Here is a 22,537-nt window from a genome sequence, read left to right as displayed (position 1 = left end):
TCAGACAGGTGTTTTGCAATTATTATTATTTTTTTCAACAGTGTAATTCCCTGTAACTCCAAAATTCCAGCGGTTCCTAAAAGCAGTGGCTCTGCGCTTTTCAGTGACGATAATGGTCCTTACGGTAATCCCAGGCATAGTGTTGCAGCACCCATGCAAAGATGAAGAGTGTGTGTGTGTGGTGGAGCGCTACACAAATTTACAGACATTTTTTTACTGTTTGTGTGTGTGTTATTTGCCAAGAATTGGATGTGGGACCCTGCCTGGAATTACCGTAATGACCCTAATATCTATTTTTTTTAAAAAGGACGATTGATGCTTACAGGAATTGTTGGAACTGGAAAGCACCGATTCTGCTGTTGAGCTTTCTGTCGTGCTGATTCAGAATTCAGATATCACGCTGTAAATATGATGGAAAGGAGTTTAGCTCCCTTTAAGCCAACTGTCTCCTGTTTGCATACCCAACTGCCCATATTCAGTGTGATAGTACACGGCTGTGTCTCTATATCTGACAGAGACTAAAGAAACTCTCCTTAGTCATCACAAAAAGCTTTCCAAAAATGTCCTGATTTCTAATCCTTTACATGATAAGCTTAATATTCTCATGAATACAAACAGTAGTTGGAGCCCTTAAAATGCCTTACATAGCAGTCTGTTATCAGCTTCTCATTTCTTCCCACCAGGAGGTGGGATGCGGGGCCAGTCTGGGTGTGATCTCAGAGTCTCTGCTGGTGACGGGGGGCCAGGGCTGCGTCTCCTTCTGGGACCTGAACTTCGGTGACCTGCTGCAGACGGTGTACCTGGGTCAGAGCAGCGACGGTCAGGGTGTCCGGCAGCTGCTGGTGCTGGACAACGCCGCCATCGTTTGCGACTTTGGCAGCGAACTCAGCTTGGTCTACGTTCCCTCTGTGTTGGAGAAACTGGACTGAGAAGGGCTGGCAGCTGATATCAGTGGGAACAGTCAAAGCATCCAGTTTTTGCTTTGTTTCGTTGCTTCTGGCGTTTGAATGATGTGCGATCATTAGATACAAGACTATCTGTTTTAACAGGGAGGTGTTTTAAAGTCTGAATATCATGAGGAAAAACTGGCCGTTGGAACCTACTGCGTTTTATCAGAGCCATCTTGCTGACGTTACGGAAGGTCATGAGTTTGGTTAAAGTTGGATTTTTCTCACTTGAAGGGAGCCCGCCAGTTCTGAGTTTGTGCTTTTTGTGCACGCACATTTGTTTTTGCAGATCTGCCCTCTATGCTGCTCACACAGGGCGGGGGGAGGCTCGTGACCCCACCCACCCAGAGAGGAGGACCATAGAGCTCCTCTTTTTTTGTTTTTTTTTCTTTCTTTTTTTTATTATTCCTGCTGTGCCGTGCGCTCAACAGCGAAGTGCAGCCACAGAGAGCTCGACAGGTCCATCGCCTGCGGGGATGAATTGAGCGTGTGTGTGAGAGAGATTGATTGAATGAGTTTAGACCCTTTTTATAGTAAAACTGCTGAGAACAAAAGTTGATTGGTTATGTGTGAAGTGTGCGTTTGTGTGAGGGAGAACCAATGATTACTGTATAAAGTAAACCTCCAGAGGGGGCTGTTTTTAATGTCTACATTTATTATTTATTAGCGATACTTTCTTTTTTTTTTTCCCTTTTTGAGTAACAGTTTGTATATGAATGACTAATCCCAGCTCTTAAATAAGACCATAATAATGTGGAAAAGGTGACTTAAATGTAAGAAGGTGTTTATTTGTTTGGCAGCACTGGGCTTTTGGTTGTTTGTAACACTGAGGTGGAAACACACGTGTGTTTGTAGATTTGGAGGCCGCAGGGAGGCAGAAAGGGTTCCTCCTTTACCCCAACCTTGGCCTCTGACTCTGGGGTTACTGATGCTGTACGAGGGGCTGCTTTTCCCCAGTGTGTTACACCTTCATCAGGCTACCTCCATTTTTCAAATAGCTTGAATTTTGGATGACTGATGTTGCATTTATTTTTTTTTTAAATACATTCTGTGCTTTAGAGATTTTTTGTAATCACCGTTTAGCCATAACATGTTCACCTGATATTATTTTCAATCCATCTTTAATTCAAGCCACAAAGGGTGACAAAACCTTGTCTACTACATAGATCACGTTAGATATACTGTGTGTATATTTTTAGTTTTTGGTATGTTGTTGATGCACGCTTAAGCAGAGTTTGTCCTGAAACCTGTTCTCTTCTTTCAGCGACCAGGTGGTAAAAATGTGAAGGAAGGTAACAGTGAATGCATCCTGTCCCTAATTTTGCATAATAATAGTACATTTTAAAACAGTTTGCAGTATTGATGTTGGATTTTTCACATCAGGAATCGGTTTGAGATATAACCTTTTGAAAATTTGGACCTGACACATGTGACACACTGTTCAGATAATCTTTTCCTGAAACACACACAGTATTATATCACGCATTTTAGGTTTTTTTTTTAATTGGACTAAATAGGAAATTTCAGTAGTATTTTCAGTCATTGTTTATCCACTGTTAGTCATACGGTTGCTCTCTGTCAGGTATGAATGTTTTCACAAACACTTGCTAGATGCCTTAAGAAACCAGACAAAAGCAATGCATGTCAGTCATTGTTTTGAGTAGCGTGTATAATATGAAGCTTCTGTCTGAACATCGAGTTAAAAGCCTGTTGTCTCAATTTGTAGCTTCAAAGAAGTCTGAGTGGGCAGTAGAATTATTTTACCTATCCTGTTAAGATATAACTCTGGCTCATTAACTAGTTTATGTTTAATCATAATAATCAACTACTGCTACTTTAAAAAGTCCCTCCATTTTTCACTTTTATTCAGCTGAACAGGAAGAGCGGTTTGACAACCAGTGTGATTTAAAATGTAGTTGAATTCAGTTTCCACTTGCAGAAGTAGCAGCTTTCCACATTCGTTTGATTCCCTGTAGAGTGTTTAAACAATGACACATGATAGATAGTTGATGGTTATGGAGAAACCTGAAGGTAAAAAAAAAAAAAGTTTTTTAGGTCCTGAAAGTCTGAACTTTTGTATTTATACTGCACACAGGGTGAAAATCCTGTCAATACTGAAACTGTTAAATTCTAAAACTCAACAAGCCAAGTATTTATGAAAGCAATGCATTTTTCAACATTTAACCCCTTTGTTTTTGAGTCGGTGCCTGAACTTCACCTTTTTACTCTGGGTAGAAAGAATGCAATCCTGCAGGTTAAAGATTTTTCTCTGACGCCAGCAACATCCACAATGTCCAGAATGTATTTTCTCCCAGTCGTCATCTGTTGTTTGTATCTGTATCTACTGAATGTCGTCTCAGAAAATCCGTTAAAAGACCTGCACCTGATCCCTGCGGTCACAACACTAACTCCTTTCATCTCTAACCCTCTCTGATGTACAAGCTCACACACATTTTTAGGCACTTTGTTTTTGCAATTTCAGCTTGTATGCAGGAGAGTCAGATGTAACTGGACTTAAAAGTTCACACCTGCAGCGCTGTTAAACACGCACGTGACATGATGCAGCGACCAGAGTTTCTTTTCCAGAAACAAGCAGATGATTATCGTATGATTTTTTTTTTTTTTTTTCTCCAACTGTAGCATCAGTATTCACATTTCAACTTCTGAGACGAATGGCACCATCACAGAGGCCAGTAATGTGATCTTGCTGCTGTGGTTGTTGATTTATTAGCTTTGTGGTTTTTGTTTAGTTGAAAGCTTTAGAAACGGGGAATGTTTTTTTTTTTTTTTCCTTCTAGATTTCAGTTTCACATGTGTTTTCTAGAAATGTGAATTAAAGCTCAAGTTTGATATTTTGGGAAACTGTATTTGCTTTCTTGCAGAGTTAAATACTGACGAATGTACACAGTGACTGTGTTAGCAACTCCAGTTAACTCTGCTTGCTGAGAAGTTGGTCTGAAAACTGCAGCACTGAGATGTCAAGGAATTACTCTATATTCAAAGAAATTGTCAGAGATAAAACAGCCGTTTTATCATTGTGCTATTCGGTGATCACAGGGGCTCTATGATGAGGACATTTTATAGTGTTGTAAAACAGAAATCTTACATTTCTAAAACAGGTGAGAAATCGCCAAGTGTAGTGTTGCAGGCACAGTTCCTCAGAAATGTGACCCTGATTCTGTCATGCTTTAGTTTATCTGCACATAAAAATGATCATGGACAGTTTCCTTTAACCGTGTTTACTAAATATCAAAGTCAAAAGGTCGAGAAATTATATATAAGAAAGACGAAAACTTGTGCCGTGTTACTCAAACGAGAACTTTGTGGCAGCATCAGTTTCCTCTGCCAGTAAGCGCGTACACACATTTTCCAAAGTGTCAAACTATTCCTTTAAAGTTGAAGGAAGGGAAGGTGGGTTGGTGTGGCGATTGAGTTGAGTCACTGCGTTTTCTGAATGTTTCTGTTTATAAAGATGAACTATGCCTTTAATTTTAGATCGCTTCATACCGTCACGGCACCATATCAAGAGTTTGTGGATGCAGCAGCGACCTTTTTAATCATTTAGGTTAAAATAATAAATCTTTAGCTGCATCCTCACAATGAATGGCAGAAATGTTGTGGGTCTTGTTTGATCCTCCTCCAGCTGCAAATACAAATCAGTGTAACATTTCTCACTTAATTTTTTGTTTAGATTGCTGTAAAAAGCATCGCAGCACATAAACAAATGTAATCCCCAGGTGTTTTCCTCCCCCCCACCCCCTCCAGCCTCCTCCCCTCATTGGCTGGCTACAATCTACGCAGGCTGTAGTAACTTGTTTACTATTTTGTAACAGCGCAAAACTTTGTACTAATTTTCAAATAAAGAGGCTTTGATACCACAAAGTTTGACTGTCTACTGGATTTATTTCAGATTTTACAATAATGAATGATTAGTGATCTTTTTTAATTCCAGAAGGACAATTTTTGTAATATTCTAGGTTTAAGATATTTACAGTGTTACAAAGAAAAATAATCAACTTGTTAAGACGTGCTGATTTGTATGCTGCTCTGTTAACATAAAAACTGAACTGTATGCACTGATTGAGTTGGGAGTGCCTCCACATGCCTGCAACTTCATCCTTTATTCCAGCCATTAAATAATCACAGAGCGGCCAAGCGATGTCACACCCTTGGCGATGCTTTGATGACCAACAGTGAGGCTCCTGTGAAAGTGGAGTGCATGCTGGGATTTTTTTTTTTCCTTTTTAGATGAGGAGCGCAGGTTTGGTGCTGGAAGAGCAGACATGCTTCCATCCACCACACACGTAAAAAGAAAAGCAGCAGAGAGCGGCCAAGAATGAAGGAATACCAACGAGTGCATAGTGTTCTGGTCCCAGAAGCCATCAGTGATGGAAGGAGAAGCAAGTGTTTTTAGTTTCAAGCCTCACACCCCTAAAGCAGTGCAAGTACACCTTTCAATCTTCAAAACTGAACCCTTACAATCTGCCACTAGGCACATCTTGGTAATCAACCACTAAAAATATCTCCAAGCCAATTTGTTTTGTTTTTTCCTTATCTTTTTAAAGCAGGATTAGAAAGAGCTACAGGCCATCACTGACACCTGGTGGTAAAGTGGGTGAAAGGCAGAAATCTATAGTTTCATCTCAACGCTTGCTGAGGCTCCAGAGGGGATCCAGGCTACTGAGCGGGTCGTCTCCTTCGTCCCCTCGAGTTCCGTGGAGACCCTGACCTTCTGCCGGCTGCAGAAAGCTTTGTTTGGTCACCCGCTGTTTCCCTCGACCCACCCCGTCCATAGAGAAGGCTTCAGGCGTCAGCGAGGCCAGGAGCTCCAGAGATGAAGGAGCCGGTGCAGAGGAAGCAGGAGGAACACTGGGCGGAGCCTCTGGGACTGGCTGATGGTTGGGTGCTGGCAGAGAAGAAGGGGAAATGGCATCAAGCCCATTGGGTGGTGGAGGAGAGGCAGTGGGGGAAGTGAGAGGCGGGCTTAAGGAGGATGGGGGCTGTGGATCTGTGGCAGGACAGAGATCCTGGAGCTGCTGGATGTCCCCCAGTGAGTCAAGAGCAGGTAAGAGAGGGCCGACCTGCTCCTCAGCCTCCATGCCTGCGTCCGTGGTACTTGGAGGCCGGATGCTTAGTTTAGCGATGGTGGCTTGAATGGAGCTGATGGGCATGTCACCGCCGAGGACAATATCCTGCTGAGATTCCTGTCTCGAGTAAGGCTTCAGAAAAAGAGAGAGAGAGGTGTTTAAGAAATACGAATGAAAGAAGTGATGCAGAGCAAAAAACACAAATACCTTCAGTACCTCAACTAACCAGAACTCAGAATTCCTTGGGAACAATCAGGAGTGCAAAAATGTAAACAATTAGAGGGTTACAGTCAGATTAAAGTTGTGCAATTAGATGTGAGATGCTAGGGATTTGTTTTTAGAACCATTTCAGATGTCCATGTCTAGAAATCTACAATAGAGGTGAGTAAAGTTTTGACTGCATAGCTCACAGCACTGAACAAAATTGGCTCCAGTAAATATATGTATGTGACATTCTGTCACCTACAAGCTGCGTGGATATGGTTTTTCAAAGGATTATTAATCACACCCTACAAAATGCAGTAGCAACATATCTTTTCCTTTATGGTGCTTTGTGAGCCACTAACCAGTTGAACTTATTTGAAAGGACAATATAAGAAGAGTGACAAACCTTTGTGGCTGCAGAGTTGGTGTTCTTGCTGCAGGTGGCGGTCGTGATGCCGTGGCGCTGAAGAACCTGCTCGGCGTGCTTCAAAACAGCCTCATAGCAAAACTTCAGGTGGAGCTGGAGGCAGACCGAAAGATGATATAAAGTGTGTACTACATGAAGAGCTATTCATCAGCAGTGCCTGATTCATGATGTACTTTGTCAGCATAGTCACATATTTCTACATTTAGAATAGGACTTTTGAGCAGCACTTTGCAAAGTGTTCTGTGCGACTGTTCATTTATCTCATAATGCTTAATTAAAATTTAGGTTTAAACTCCTTGAAATGTACAATCAGCTTTTTCTGTCGTCTATATGTACATTTTTGGGTATTGCAGCTTTAAACCTACGACAACAAAGATCAATCCTAAACACAACACCAGAGTCCCATCTCCTTCTTACCTTCTCCTGTAGCATGTTCTTCCTCTGTTGTCTCATCTTCTTCACCAGCAGTGGAAGGTCTGGGATCCCGTTTCCTGCCTCCAGCTCCTGAACAGCTGCATACAGCAGACAGAAGGCGCCAGTGCGTCCAACACCCGAGCTGAGACAAAAAGTGTACAGACTGATTAACAACAACTGAGATGCTAAAATGAATAACAAGGATCAAAACTTAGTTGGTCTTTTATCAGCAGGAAGCAAAAACAGTACACATCTGTTATGTGTTGTCTACACTTGAAGGCTATGATCCGGAGGGTCAGGATCATTTACTAGGGAAATAAAGGTTCACATTTTCATGCTTTGAAGAAATTCCCTGTATATAAATGGAATGGACAGCCACAGAAATACACTCACCTGCAGTGCACAACAACAGGTGTATGTAAGGGTCTCTGGTGAAGGTAGTGTCCATGAACCTCTTGGATGAACCGCAGCAGATTGCTCTTGCTATCAGGAAGGCCCCTAATGGGATATGAAGAAATAATATTTGATGTACTTACGTTGCACTGCCAGGCTGACTAAGAAAAGTCTTTATCTACAGTTTTTAATATAAAGAAATGACTTACAGCTCTGGCCAGGAAGTAAACTGGAGATGGACAACAGTCCGCTTTAGGCTTTGGTCACGGTACTGCAGACTGATCATGCGCTCCACGTGTGTTGGTGTCATCTTCTGTGTTGTTAGGCTGAGTGTTATTGGTCCCTGAGAGAGTTGCTGGCCGCGCTCCGTTGGGAAGTAACGCCAAACCTTTCCCTGTGAGGATTTGGAAAGATGTTAAACACACAAACAACAAAGTAAATGAACTTAATGATGTGTAGCTTAATTTATTAAAAAAACAAAAACAAAAGAACCACAAAAAACTTTAAGTTCTCTTGTAAAAACATTTTTACACACTACTGAAAAATAGTAATGTACAGATTATATACTTCCACTGTGCAAACTAAACTAAACTCTGTACCTTTTCCAGCTCCTGCTCCGAAACCAGCATAACAATCAGTGACACTTTCTGCTCATACACCATCAGCCAGAAATCTGCTGCTGTGCCAGTGAGCGGAGCCTGTGTGGCAATAAGGCGTGGGCAGTATGGTGACAGGTCTTCCACATAGCTAGCGTTAATGTAGTCATCTTTCCCTGACTGTAGCACCACACGGTTTATGTCATAGGGCATTACGTCCTGATGACGGTTCTTCATGGTGTAGCAGCGGGCAATAGCAATGGAAAGCTGGCGAGCATCTTTCTCCTGCTGGTCCTGTAGCTCTTTCCAGCGGGCATCCAGCACAGAAAGCCCTCCCTCATTCTCTGAGGGGTTCTCCAGGCAATCTACTTGGGCTCTGTAACGTTCTAGTTCACTGTGAAGGCGGGCGACACGCTCTGGGGCTTGGTATGGGTCACCCTGGATCAAGAGAACTCCCTGGGAGCTTTTCTTTCTACGCTCCCCATCCTGAGGGTCAGCTTTGGTGGGTTGGAGAACATTAGTGGGGGCCTTGGTGCCTCCCGGTTGGCTCTCTGGACTTGAGGACAGGAGGTCATCTGTGCTTGAGTTCTGTCGTTCAAACAGTGAAGTGGAGGGAGAAACAGCAGAGGGAGAGGGAAGAGTCGATTGGGCTGTGCCTCCAGGAGTTGGGGTTGGAGCGGGCCTCTGCTGAGGGTTCAGACCTAGAGAAGACGGACCTGGAGAGGGTGCTGGGGAGGGAGAAGGTGAAGGGGAAGGTGGGATACTGTTGGGTGGCTGTGATACTGTAGGGCCTCCAGGAGTGGGCTGAATCATGTGCTGAGTAGGTGGGGCATGTATACCATGTGGGCCTGTGGCAGTGGGTGGCTGTGGGGCACTTGAAGGTACATTAGGTCCTGGAGCTGGAGAATACATAGCTGAAGGCTGTGGATGTGTCATAGGAAGAGGAGCCTGAGGTTGTTGCGGAGCAGCAGGCTGTGGTGCCAGAGGCTGCTGAGGCATCATTGGCGCTGCTCCAGGGTAGCATACGCCCCCAGGATGAGGCAGCTGAGATTGGGGTTGGTTGGGCATCCGCATGGGCTGCTGCGGCATATTTGGCATGGGAGGCTGTCCAGGGTGATGGTGGTGCTGTGGGGGTAGTGTATTGGAGGGCATTTGAGGCATAGGCCCCCTTGGCAAGTGGCCCTGAGGACCAGGAACCATATGGGGTTGTGAAACAGGAGGAATCTGTGGGTGCATTGTAGAGTGAATGGGTTGGCTCGTTGGGGGCATGTAGTTTTGTGAAACTGGAGGCATCGGCTGACTTGTGGGGGGCACTGGTGCTCTGGGACCACCTGGTATTTGCATCTGTGGGTGAGGCGGTATCTGCTGGGCACCGGGGGGCATGGAGACCTGTTGGTGCTGTGGCAGCATGTGTTGATGAGGGAGTGCTTGGGGCATCTGTTGGTTGGAATGGGGTGGGTAGGGTTGAGATACAGGGGGTGCTGCTTGAGAAGATGGGGGTCCTGGTGGGTGTGTACTCTGAGGTGGCCTTGGCATGGAGCCTGGCATCATTTGAGGGTGTTGAATATAGCCCTGTGGAGTCTGGTAGCCTTGGGCTCTTTGAGGCTGGGCCTGAAAGCCATTTTGTTGTGACTGTAGCTGACCTGGAAATGCCTGCTGGTACTGGGGAGGAACACCAGGCTGTTGGGGCATATATGGATGTGGGTAGGTTTGTTGGTTTTGAAGAGGATGAGAGCCAGGAACAGCCCTTGGTCCAGGCTGGTACCCCTGAGGGAGTGGTTGTCCAATCGGCTGGGGGTACTGCTGTGGATGCTTCTGCTGTTGGGACTGGGGAGTCTGGCCTACACCCGGAATGGGACCTGTCGGTTGGGGAACAAACTGGGGGTATGCCCCTATCTGTGGAGGCACAGTGTAACCAGCTGAGGCTGCAGGTGGGACAGGGTGGTGTTGTGTGGGGGCGTAGCTGGGTATAGGTGCCTGGATGCTGTCCACCGTGGTGGTTGAAGGTCGAACAGGGACAGGGGCAACATGGCCAGGTTGGGGAGCTTGAGGAGGGGGAGGCCGATAGCTAGGGAGCCCTGCCTGGGGTGGCATTTGTGGAGGCCTCTGTGGAGTCATCTGTGGTAGGGGCCCACGTGGCAGGGGTCCCTGTGCTGCATGAGTCCCTGCAGTAGGAAACTGAGCAATCCGTGCCAGGAGTTCTGGAGGTGGCAGGTTAGCAGGGAAGCGTGGAAGACCAGCAGCTGAAGCAGCCGGCCAAGGCAGAGAGGTGCCACCCAAGTTAGCACCAGGTTGCATGTAGGCATCAGGACCAGGCAGATGTGCTGCAGTGCGAGGGAGGGAAGGAATATCAGGAGGCAGGCTGCGGAGATCCTCAGGCAGGTCACCCCCCAAGGCCAAGATGGCCGCATTGATCTGGGCCAGTTCTGGATCCTCTAGGCCAGAAGAGGTGGAGTCAACATCCTTTGGCTTAAGGGACGGCTTAGCTGCCGTCGGCCTCGCTGGTGGCTTTTTCTGGGTCTCTCTGAGGAACGGCCAACACAAAGAGGACAGCATGAAAAATCAGAAATGTGGATAGCATTTGTCTTTTACAACAAGTTATAAGTTACTGTTACATGAAGTACTAGTGATTTGTTGACTATAATTAAAGTACTCAAAAAGCTTTAAAATATTACTCTAATGTCTTCCTTACTTTTCGAGTATGGGCTTCCTTTCCTCTGCCCTGGTCTGACACAGGGCCTTTGCCCTCTCCAGTAGACGTGATGCTTTAGCTTCCAGGTCATCGTAGAACTCCTTTCCCTCCTGTGATTTCTTCATCAGGTCCTCGTAGGCTTCATATGAGCCCACCAGTCCCTGGATAGTTGTGTTCCACTGCTGCTCAGTCTGAGTCAGGCTTTTCCGAACAGAAGCGTATTGAACATTGGCTTCAGTTAAGGCCTTCAAGATGTTTTCCTGCGCTGCGAGGTTCTGGTCGATGTATACCTTTACTTGTTCGTACTTCTTCAGCTGCTCCTCAAATATGTGCTGGAGAGACACAAGTTAATAAGTCTCTCACAACAGCATTCATTTAGCAACTTATTTTCATTTCATTTCTCTGATACACTTTCAAATAACAGTGTAAAGTGGTTGCAAATGTGTTTTGCCAAACACCTTCATGTCTGCTCGCTCCGTAGTGACGAGGGTGGAGGTGATGTCATCCTGCTGGATGAGGTCACGGAGCTGTTTTTCCAAAGAGCTTCTCTGTTCCCTCATCTCCTGCACCTTTCCCAGGATCCGTTTCATGCACTGCAGACCTGCTACTTCCTCTGCATAGACACAGGTGTATGTATGTGTTTATATTCACAACTCAAACAAAATCATATTCACAGTTTGACCAGTTAAAAAATAAACAATTAAGCTGTAGGATATCAAACAAGACATTGTTCACTATTTTCCGGCATTTTTTTAAGAGAAAATAATTCCTTGGTCACTGGACACTCAGCTGGCTTACTGATTTAAACTAATAAAAAAATTAGCTACTAAAACATATACTGGATTTTGTCATTAGACCTAAATCTTAAGATTTTCCATTATTCATTCATGCACAGTCCTGACTGCAATGCTACAATAAAAGTAATATACAACTAGGTTTCACATTTATATTAATTATCTAAACTTTTTAACTTTGAAGAGCAGAAAATCTTGGGTGACTTTAAATGGTTAATGGCCTGTATTTGTATAGCGCTTTACTTAGTCTCGAAGGACCCCAAAGCGCTTTACACTACATTCAGTCATCCACCCATTCACACACTGGTGATGGCAAGCTAAATGACCCTAATGACTTTATCTGCTCTACTAAACCTTGCAAAATTACAGTAACCTCTCATTATCAAAAAGCCCTCACCTTCACTCAGCTGTGGCCGTGGCAGGGCTTCTCTCAGACTATCCAGTGGCCCCCCCAACAGACGCAGATTGCTGATGTGCAGGTTCATGGCCCGGTGGAGCTCCGTGTTGGTAAAACTGGCCTTCTCATGAGCCTCCATATACTTCTCAAGGTCTCTGCGGATTTCAGCCAGAGCCTGGCTCTGGGCAGCTGGGTGCAACTCACCCACAGCAGGGCCACCAACTTCCTGGAGGGCTCGCTCACCTGCTTCATCCACCTCTAGCACATCTCTGATCTCTTTCAGTGAAGACTCCACATCAGTAAAGACACCGGAGAGCACTGTGCAGGAGAGGACATGAATAGTCATGAAAATATTGCAAAAATTCGGGGGAAATAATGTGGGTTTTAGTTATCAAGAGATCATGCATGCTTAATTTTGTACATTCATATTTGTGCAAACTATTATGGACACACACCACTCGCTAGGACAGTTAAAGGTCAGCAATATTTTAATGTTGTGACATGAAATAATCTTCAATTCAGTTTTGGATTTTATGAAGTGCTTTCACTTAAAATCTAGTAGGGACAGCAAATTATCAATAATGACCCACAATTTCACTGTTTGTCATCAGATGACCTACTCACTCAATTGCTTCAATTAGGAGACAACAGTTTCATAAGAATGTAGCTTTTCTAAATCAAAGTGTTTGATTAAATTATTGAGTACCAGCTGCTGTAGCTGGGAAAAACAATTCCAGCTGTTGAAATTTGAGGGTTTTGCTTCTTCACTGTGTAACCTCTGTGCACTCTCATAATAAAAGATAGCAACTGCAATTGTTAGGTCTGCTGTGCTTGCCTGTGGCACTCACCTTGCATGGACTGAATGAGGCTCTTGACGGTGTCAGGACGGACGCTGAGGGCAGCGCACTTCTCCATCAGGACTGGAGGAAGGTGGTTGTACATATCAAGGTTGTCTACAGACTCTGGCTCCAAGCCTAGAGAGTCCATGAACTGCCTGTAGAAGGAGGAGGCAATACCAGTTACCTAATACTGTAACAGAATCTTTAAAACAAAACTCTAGTATTTTAAGTACTTTAGTATTTAATGTGGGTATCGATTAAAAGTTTTGCTGCACCAAGAATGGTTCTTATTTAAAATTCAACTGGGGGAAAGAGGGATATTGAGTAAGCCTTAGTTCACTTACCACTTGAATGCAAAATTAATGACACATCATACTCACTCTAGTGTTTCATTCTTGCTTTCAATCTTAGCCATCACATCCCTCAACAGCTTGGCCTTTTCTTCACTGAAAAGAAAAATACATAAGATATAAAAATGAACATGAATAACGTACAAAAATATGATTGCGGATATTTTCCCATTTCTAGGATGAACTTAACATCCACAGAGGGAGCCTACCTGTACAAAGAAGAGGCTTCGTGGGCAGCCATGGGCACCAGTTTGGCAAAAAGGTCTGGTCCAGTGACAGTCGGGTCGGTGGGATTGACCGGCAGAGCTTTCACCAGAGGAGCACCTAGAAAGACAAAAAACATTTATGTAATAGCGCAGATGAGCATAAAAGGAGAGCATGTAACCAAATGCATTCAAAAGAAGAGACTACTGTCATTTTACTTTTTAGCATCGCTTGTACCTAATTTTACTCTTACATCCCAAATGTGGGGCAACTTGATTCAACAAACATAAGTTTGTCTTAATGAAATAAAAATATTCACAAAAAAAAAAATCTGCGGTAACATCTCAAATCTGAATATTTAAGAATGTCTGCAGTATTATGATAGAGTAAATCACTTACTTTGGTTATGGGAAAATTAACCAACCAAGAAAAAGCAGTTTAATCAGTCAATAAAGTAGACTGATACCCTAACGTAATTTGAAAAAACTGCTTGGCCACTGGTCTGTTTCAAAACAGAGAATCATGTTCTGCCCTCAAAACATCACTTTATTGCATTTAGTCATTAGTAGTTATTAAACTCTCTCTCTGAGAAACTTTCGTTCTGTCTCTCTCTTCTTTCTGCTCTTTTCTATCACCTCAAACTGGTCGCAGCGGATGATTGGTTCTGCTGGAGGTTACTTCCTATTAACGGCGAGTTTTCCCCCCACAGGGGGTTTTCTAATTGTTGAAGTTTCTTTCTAAAATTGTGGGATCTTCTCCCTACAATAAGATCACCCTGAGATGACCGTTTGTGAATTGGTGCAATATAAATAAAGTTGAATTGAACTGAACATAATTCAATTAATTGATGGCTTATTTCTCAAAAAGGACCTAATCTAGAATAAATGGTTGTTAACTTTTGCATTTAAATATAAAAACTGGCTAATATTAGCTTTGACTGTGCATTACTGTTGGCCAGGCATAACATGACATGCAAAACTATAACAGCACCACTTTAGAAACTACATATACATTAAAATCCAGGAGTTTTACTTAGTGAAACCTGATTAAAATAATTATATCCAAGGAAAACAGAAAACAAACACAGGCACGACACCAGGATACAAATGAAGGAAGATATACAAAAACATATTCATACACAGTGTATACATATTTGCAACACCCTATATGCAAAACCAGCTTTGCATGTACTGACTGACTGTGCGAAACATACTGATGATTCCTGTTACCTTTTACAGAGGCTAGAGTCTCCAGAGACGGAACAGTCTCATGATAAATGAAATCATTGTCCTTTTTGGCAGAGTTAAACCTGCAAGGTCAAAGAAAAAAAAAAGCTCAAAAACCGCTGATGATCATGAAGTGGCCATAACTGTTAACTAAGAGTTTTTGCTCACTTTCCACCGATAACATCCATGGTGAACCTCAGGGCCTCTTGCACGCTGTCAGGTTGTCCCTGGTTGTAGTAGAATAAAAGGAGAATTCAGAACGAGTAATTGATTGTGTTTCCAGTAATAGCAGGTCTATGCATCTGTGTGACGCATGTCTGAAAAGACAACTTCAGAAAATTTGATTCTCCCAAAAACGTTCAAGTGTGAAAACAGTTCAAGGAAAGTTCAAGTTACACCAAAACGACCTAAGCATGGATTGCCGGGAAGGTAGAGAGAAGTAGTACCTTGGCTAGTTTGACGGCTTCATTGAGTTTGTCCAAGGAGCTCTGCAGGTAAGCCAACTGTGGGGAAAATGAGCATTTAAGCCATTTAACCGACAGAAAAATAAACAAGACTCAACAAAACTAACTAAGAAACCGGTCAAACTAACTGAAACAGTTTTACCTCTAAAATTTAAAATAAAATTAACCATTGTGACACTAAAACATCATGTTTAATTCAGATTAAAAGAAACTATTCCCTTATTAGTACTAAGAAGGAAAGAGTTTCTTTCCAGTTTCCCTGGATGTCAGGAAAGCCACAGAGGGGGCATGTCACTAATGTCACTAGTTCCTGGTGGCAGGATGCCAGTAAGACAGGAAGAGTCTTCATTCTTACATATTTGTTTTTAAACATAAATAAATCTATAAGGTAACATAACTACTGTGCTCTAATGTGCCGCCACCAACCTCCACAAACCAAATGTTAGTCATAGGTATTGGTTTGTTAATAATGTGATATTTTCTCATTTTCACATTCTTACTAAGATTAAGATAAAGAATATCCTATTACCTCCTGAGAACAGTGGAAAAAAAATGTCATGTCACTGTCTTTACAGTTAGGCTAGTTCAACTGCATACTAGCTTAACCCAGCTTTATACACAGCATTAAGATATGTTAAAAAAAAAGGGGCAAAGAGTGTATTTCAAGAAATGCAAAACTATAGTTTTTTAAGTGATGACGAGCTGGCATTTTTAGAGTGCTTGCCACTCAAAGCACTATGCGCTGTATGCACTTTAACCACTTTAAAATCACCAACAACCAAATAAGAGTTTTTCGAATGTGGGAGGAAGCCACAGTGTTCAGAAGAAATTCGTACAGGCATATGGTGAACATGAAAACACCACACAGAAAAGCCCCGTTTGATTTGAACCCAGGACCTTCCTGCGTTCAGGCAACATTGCTAACCACTAAACCAGCTTGCCACTCAAAGATTTACAGCACCAGGTGGGCTTCCATACATGTGCTAACCAGGAAAAACCAACTTAGGCCAAAGATCAGACCACAGCGGACTCGCTATGTTGATGTGGCTGTAAGGAAAATGATCAGCTGGAAACCCTCAATTTGAGCAATACATGTGCATTAGCAGAGATTATAAGACAAAAATACCCTTTCTAATCTAGTTAATAAAGAAAAAATACTTGTTTGTCTTGATTTCAGTTGAACTGTTACACAATTAAATGTATTAATAACATTAGAAAATGGGAAAATTTTAAAATTATATCAGCACTAATTCCTCTTGAGGGGATTTTTAATCATATCAGTAGCAATGCAGCAAAATATGACTGCACAAATATAAACCACAGCACCCTGACAGTGGAAAATAAATAATGCATCTGTGTGTTGGTCCTACCCGTTCTCCATACTTCTGCTGCTCCTCTGCCTGTTTTCCCATATGAAGCTGTTGAGAGAAGCGAAAGCAATTACTGAGACCAAACTCAGCACACACAAACAAGTACATACATGTAGGGAACTAATTTCCCCCATAAACACTCACATGCGCGATAGAAGCAAAGTAATAAATCTTCATCTGAACCAGTTTCTTCCAGTCTTTCTGGATCTTTCCCAGCATGGAAGCCGTCTCCGAGTTCTCCAGAGCCCTGCATGCTTCTTTGTAGTAATCCACCACCTGTAGCAACAGGGCCGCAGTTATTAGCATTTAATATTAAAATTAATGATGACTATATGATTCATATTTAATGGTAAGAAGTCAACCTGAGCACTGATGCGAGCAACCAGGAAACTCTTCCTGTTGTCCAACATGGACTTCTCCAGAAGACATTCCTGAGCCTGGCCCTGCGAGAGAGACCAAGGTTAAGGACACTCATTTGTTTTGTTTGTGTGTGTGTGTGTGTGTGTGTGTGTGTGTGTGTGTGTGTGTGTGTGTGTGTGTGTGTGTGTGTGTGTGTGTGTGTGTGTGTGTGTATTTTAATCCATGCATGCGCATGTAGGTGTGTAATCTACCAGCATAAGGTTGATGTTGAGGTTCAGAATCTGGTGGCTCATATCCACACTGAAGTTGTGGCTGAAATGGTCTCTCAGGTAGGAGAAGGCTCCTGCTGAGCACTGGAAATGAGTGCATGACACCTTCATCCCCTACAAATGAAACAGAAAGAGTCAGTGGGACTGTGTGAGCAAACAAAATGGCCAGAATTACTCTGCGCCCATGTATGTGTCTCTCTTACCTCCTCAGATACCCTGTTGTCCATGGCTCCCAACATGGAGTGCAAGGCCCCTGCAGACAATCCACAGATAAGTTTGGTGGAATTTGTAGGTTTTGTTGTTCACATTCAGTAAATAATTGGCATATAAGCTGAGAATTATCAGAATTTCTCTGCATTGTTCTTTAAAGGAAGTGATTTGTGTGACACGCTCAACAGTGGCATGCCCCTACAGCATATACAATATGGTACTGAGGGGTTTCATGTACAAATTTAACATTAACTTCTGAAAATCTCCAACACCATGAACAAAAAGCGACTGTTTGTGTCAACCATAGAATTCTGAAATAACACAAGTCAAAGCTAACACAAGTAAACACAAAATGCAGTTTCTAAATGAAGGTGAAGGTGTTTTAAGTTATTATGTTATGACATAAATTAACTGTGGTGTATCTGAGTTTCTCCCACCACACCCAGGCCTGATTACTGCTACACCTGTTCTCAGTCAAGAAATCACTTAAGTAGGCCCTGCCTGACAAAGTGGAGCAGACAAAAAAAATAATGAATTCTGCTGTCTACCAAAAAATCCTGAAGGAGAATGTCAAGCCATCTGTTTGTGACCCCAAGCTGAAGTGTACTTGGCTTTTGCAGCAGGACAATGATCCAAAACATATCAGCAAGTTCGTCTCTGAATGACTTGAAAGAAAAAACTAAATGAAGACTTTGGAGTGGCCTAGACAAAGTCCTGACCTGAATCTGACTGTGATGTTGTGGCACGACATTGAAAAGGCGGTTCATGCTTGAAAACCCTCCAATGTAGCTGAATTACAACAATTCTCCAAAGATGCCTCTACAGTGTTGTAAAAGACTCATTGTGAGTTATTGCAAACGCTAGATTGCAGTTGTTGCTGCTAAGGGTGGTCCGACCAGTTATTATGTATTGGGGGTAATCACTTTTTCCCACAGGGCCATGTACCTTTGGATTTCTTTTCCCTTAATAACAAACACCCTCATTTATAAACTGCATTTTGTGTTTACTTGTTTAATATTACAAACATAAAAAATAGGAAATTACAAAGGTCGTAAACGCTTTTTCACACCACTGTATGTAGCAATGTTCTCCATATACCTGATGAAGCTCCAGCTGATTAAAACATAATTTAACAAATATTACAGTACTGAGCAAGACAGCATCGGGAGTTCCAATCAATTGCTTTCATGTTTTTCATTTTTTGTTTTGTTTTTTTAAACTGACATGTTCATCTGCATTTAACTGTTACAGTTTATTACTATTATTGACTCTAAGTGACTCACCCAGATTGTAGAGGATGCAGGCTTGCTCATAGCTGATGTCATCATGGGTGACTGTTTTTCCAGAGAAAATTTCAGTCCTGTTTTCCAAAGAAAATAGAAAGGTATTTTTAAAGAGAATAAAATGCCCGAACAATATCATATATTATTGATTTCTAAACCATAGTATTATAATGACACTGTATTCATAGACACTATAGAAAAAATACTGTAGGACTGCATTAATCAAATGTAGTTGAATTAAGTCTAAATTAGAATTTAGCAGTACAGGTCCGCACGCCTAATGTCAGTTCATTCGTTTTATCCACATCCCAACATTCAGCAACTAAGCCAGTGTGCTGACACTGCTCTCTACGAGCAAGCTGCAGTGAGTGTGTCTCTAAAATAAGCTTCTCTGGTGTTCAGCAGTACAGACTGCAGTTGGATGGGTGTGTGCAAACACTCCATACAGTTTCTGTGGATTCCTGTGTGTTATTACCATGAGATGGGTACTGCAGCCTCCTGGCCAGTTCCCATGGGCACCCGGCTCTGCAGATAATGCAGCTGGCCAAAGTACTTCCTCAGTGTGCTGCATCCCTCGAAATCCCTCGTCACATTCACTGCGCTCTGCGAAGCAGACACAAACATTGTGTTTCTGTTGTGTTTAATGAGCTACAAAAATCATTACTCTTGCAAAGACGCTGTGACCCAGCCCAGCGATGAATTATATAACAATGGGTTTCAGTGCTTAATGCTCAGAATTTATCATTTTCGTTGGCAACACTTCAAAAGGCCTCATTATGATATGATTGATAACTTGTATCAGAATATTTTGTATTGAAAATCCCTGTCCACATGGAAATACTACTATTAATGTAAAACTGCACACATATGACTATACATGATGATCTTAACCTCATCACAAAACAGACAGTTTGTAGTTGTGATGCACAGGATGGAGGTTTCTTTTACTATCTGGTTGGGATTATGAGTGTTAAGGTTAAATATTAATGACTTTACGTGATAACCAAGTTTATTCATCACAATTTTATTTACACAGTCCTTTCAAGGTGCTTTATAGTGAAAAGTATACACCCTGCAGTGTTAGAGAGAAAATCCCAATAATCAAAAGATCCCCTGTGAAGAAGCACTTAGCAATGGTGGGAAAGAAGAACTGTCAACAGAACACGGCGTCCTGCAACAAACACTATAACCCTGGCAATATCCCAGTAAGGATTCATAGCCGTATGTGAACTATGCCTGGAAGTTGGGAACACTTAATTTCAGGTACGAGGAGATGCCTAAAAGTGAGTTCCACTATATTCAATAGCAACCCACATAACGATGGACAAGTCCGAGTCACAGAAATCTGACTGAGAATACTTTGACACAGTGCTCACCTGCCGCAACGTCTCCAGTTTCTTCAGCTGTTCGTTGTAGTTGTCCGGATTCTCTCCATAGTTCTTTAGGATGAACTAGAGAAAAAGAAGCAGAAGCAAGAAGTAGGTGAATGTGCTGCTGAAAATAAGGTAAAAACAAAATTAAATGAAGGGTTAGATCCTAATACAAAAATAAAAATATCATCTCTAATACTGAGGGTTAGATTGTTTAGAAAAAAAAAATGAAATGTCTTTGAACTGGGGCTCATAACTCATTATGTTAATCTTTAGTCTTGAGCATAAGCCAAGCACTTAGACTCTTGGAGCTTCAAGACTTCCCATCATGCTTTGCCAGGACTCACACTGTCCCCCATAAGCCACTACAATAAGCTTTAAGCTTCTAATTGTCAGGTCAGGAGGTAAACAGCCCTGCACATACACTCATTCTTCTACTAGTGCTTTTGTTTCAATTTTAATTCAATCATGGAAAGGTCACAATGACAAAGCAAGAAGACAGACACAGTCATGTTGTTACTCCTTCAGGCCAAATATGTGCTGTTGTGCATTAGTTTGGGGTAAACAGAGAAAATGTTGGTATTTTAGATACATTTTTAAATAATGTTGTTCTGATCGACTACCCCTTATTTAAAGGCTACACTTTTAAGGCCAATAAAAATAATAAAATAATCATTCTTAGTATTTTTTTAAGAAAACACTCTGTCGTTAAATTAAATCAAAATAAGTCTTACTATTACCAAAAAGAATTACTAATAAGAAAGTCTGAAACTGCATCTCCACCTCCACAGTGGCTAAAAATATACTCCACACCATGTATGAACTGAATCCTTGGATCTAAAAGGATGTCTGGATCCAGATCAGTTTGTGACATGTTTGTGGAAACATCAAGATAACGTCTCTCAAATTTGCTTAAATAAATCTGACACACATTTGTGAAACTATGATCCCACAAGTGCAATTCTCTGCGCCATAACGATTTGCTAACAAACAAACCAAACCAACCACATAACCCCTCTGATTATTGTATTTAGTCATGAGGACAAAGTCCTTTTACGTGCATGAGGAAGAAGTTTGGGAAGACAAATGAGTCACCAGATAAAGATGATACCAGCTTTAATAAGCAGTCAAATGATCTGGAGTTTAAATATCCGAGATGAGTTTTGGAAGCAGAAGGCCTAAAAAAAATCCGTTAATATTTAATTTTCTTTTTTCAAGCTAAGAGCGAAATCCCTTTTTGACACCATACAGGAATAGGTTCTTCTAATACATGAAGGTTGTAATGTCGCCCAATAGGAAAAACAAAGCTTGGACTTGGATGCTCACATAAACCCAGAATGGATTTGAAAGCACCAAAAAAAGGGCCCGAAACTTTTCGTTCTTCCTTTTTTTTTAAAGAGTCATTATCTTCCATATTTGTCCTCTATAATTTTGTTTGTTTCTGTTTTTACATGGCTTTATTTGTTTTTAACATGCGCTACATAACAGTATAGCCCACCTTTCTTACGGTTAAAGTAAGAAGTAGCGTCACAGGTGTAGTGACAACTTTCCCTGTGTATTTCGTTATAGAAGCTTATGTAAACCCGTGTTTATTATTAAGCAGGCTGTTAGTTTGAATAGTACAAACTGCTCCGCTCGCTCAGGTGCATGTGACAATGAGATCATTGTTTATTATTCTCATGTCAGAAGGCTGACTCGAGACGTAGGAGTCCTAGAAATACGCACATATGCCTTTCGCTTTGGCAGTATTTTGATCGATTCCTACAGAGCTAGCCACTTAGCTGAAAGCTAAATATCAACTTGAGTTTTTAGCTTATTACCAGCTAGCAAGCAGCTCGCTAACGTTAGCAAACAAAGGCAGTGAGCAGGAGGGGTTTGCCTGACACAGACCTTTGCTAGCACGTCAGCTACCCGTTCTGGAAAATTCTTTTACCCTCGACAGGTAGCGACAACTATTGCTTTGAGTTATGGCTAGCGGTATCCACTTGATAAGGTTATCCCTTCGTTCATAATCCTTGTTTGGTTGACTTTCGACCTCAGCCCTGTTGCTCGACTCCCCACCCAGCTCACCTGCCTCACCGACGGGCTGAACTGGAACTCCCCAGCCTCTTTCAGATCCAGCCAGATCATCGGCATCCGGGGGACCGCCTCCATCGCGGCCGAATCTACACGGAGCTCTCAGTCGGTGCGATGTCAAAATCCCGCTGACGAATTTGTGGACGTTAACGGTTTTCCTGAAGATAGCTTTTCCCCCCAAACAACTGTGTCATGTATCCATTTACACTTCAACCGGAAACTGGAAACACACGTGACGTAGGCCTTCGATATGCTTGCGAGCGTTTCTGGGAAATGTAGGTCCTGAAGAAACTAGACTTAGGCTATAAATCACACTGGAAAGCAGCTAAAGTATAATTTTATAATACAGCCACAACTTATTTAAAACATTTACAACAAAATATTTTATAGGAAAAAAGTGAACCCAATATAATTGATTTTCTTGTATCAGAAGAAATGAGAAAGATACGAATTGCCATAGCAAGTGTGAAACTCTTTTGTTATACTTTTAAAACTTTGACCTAAATCAAATCTTTTTTTTAATGTTACATTTATATTATGTAAAGCTAATTGGTTAATGTGGTCG

The 22,537-nt window shown here is 42.1% G+C and overlaps 2 protein-coding genes across 7 annotated transcripts in view; one reads left to right on the top strand and one right to left on the bottom strand.

Annotated features, from left to right (window-relative positions):
- The window catches only part of scap (SREBF chaperone), a 34,179-nt gene extending 29,350 nt beyond the window's left edge, over positions 1-4,829 (top strand). For all 6 annotated transcript variants that reach the window (XM_063486627.1, XM_063486626.1, XM_063486628.1 and 3 more), the window contains one exon: positions 684-4,829. In XM_063486627.1, the coding sequence (XP_063342697.1) occupies positions 684-929 (246 nt within the window). In that variant the 3' untranslated portion in view covers positions 930-4,829. The remainder of the gene's footprint in view (positions 1-683) is intronic.
- Positions 4,830-4,851: 22 nt separating this feature from the next.
- On the bottom strand, positions 4,852-22,204 carry ptpn23a (protein tyrosine phosphatase, non-receptor type 23, a). Its single transcript, XM_063486622.1, has 24 exons — positions 21,967-22,204; positions 19,903-19,977; positions 19,002-19,129; positions 18,527-18,603; positions 17,237-17,286; positions 17,016-17,147; positions 16,767-16,847; positions 16,549-16,680; positions 16,405-16,452; positions 15,017-15,073; positions 14,739-14,797; positions 14,574-14,653; positions 13,350-13,464; positions 13,171-13,236; positions 12,800-12,945; positions 11,952-12,269; positions 11,219-11,373; positions 10,761-11,092; positions 8,072-10,592; positions 7,682-7,866; positions 7,473-7,577; positions 7,083-7,221; positions 6,645-6,758; positions 4,852-6,166 (listed from the first exon to the last, which is right to left on the bottom strand). Exons 1-24 carry the CDS (start codon positions 22,048-22,050, stop codon positions 5,591-5,593), a joined length of 5,775 nt encoding a protein of 1,924 aa, XP_063342692.1. The 5' UTR covers positions 22,051-22,204; the 3' UTR covers positions 4,852-5,590.
- Positions 22,205-22,537: the final 333 nt, after the last annotated feature.

The sequence above is a fragment of the Pelmatolapia mariae genome, linkage group LG10_11 (genome assembly GCF_036321145.2).
Source record: "Pelmatolapia mariae isolate MD_Pm_ZW linkage group LG10_11, Pm_UMD_F_2, whole genome shotgun sequence".
NCBI classification, from domain to species: Eukaryota; Metazoa; Chordata; class Actinopteri; order Cichliformes; family Cichlidae; genus Pelmatolapia; species Pelmatolapia mariae.
The sequence above is the reverse complement of the archived record's forward strand: the minus strand, read 5'-3'. Positions and strand labels throughout refer to the sequence as shown.

Excerpts from the sequence above, each read along its gene's own strand:
- ptpn23a (XM_063486622.1), bottom strand. The coding sequence starts at position 22,050 with ATGGAGGCGGTCCCCCGGATGCCGATGATCTGGCTGGATCTGAAAGAG. Across the intron at positions 18,604-19,001 it reads GCTGCAGTACCCATCTCATG|GACTGAAATTTTCTCTGGAA; the intron begins GTAATAACACAC and ends TTTGGAAAACAG. Across the intron at positions 13,237-13,349 it reads GAAGCCTCTTCTTTGTACAG|TGAAGAAAAGGCCAAGCTGT; the intron begins GTAGGCTCCCTC and ends TTTTCTTTTCAG.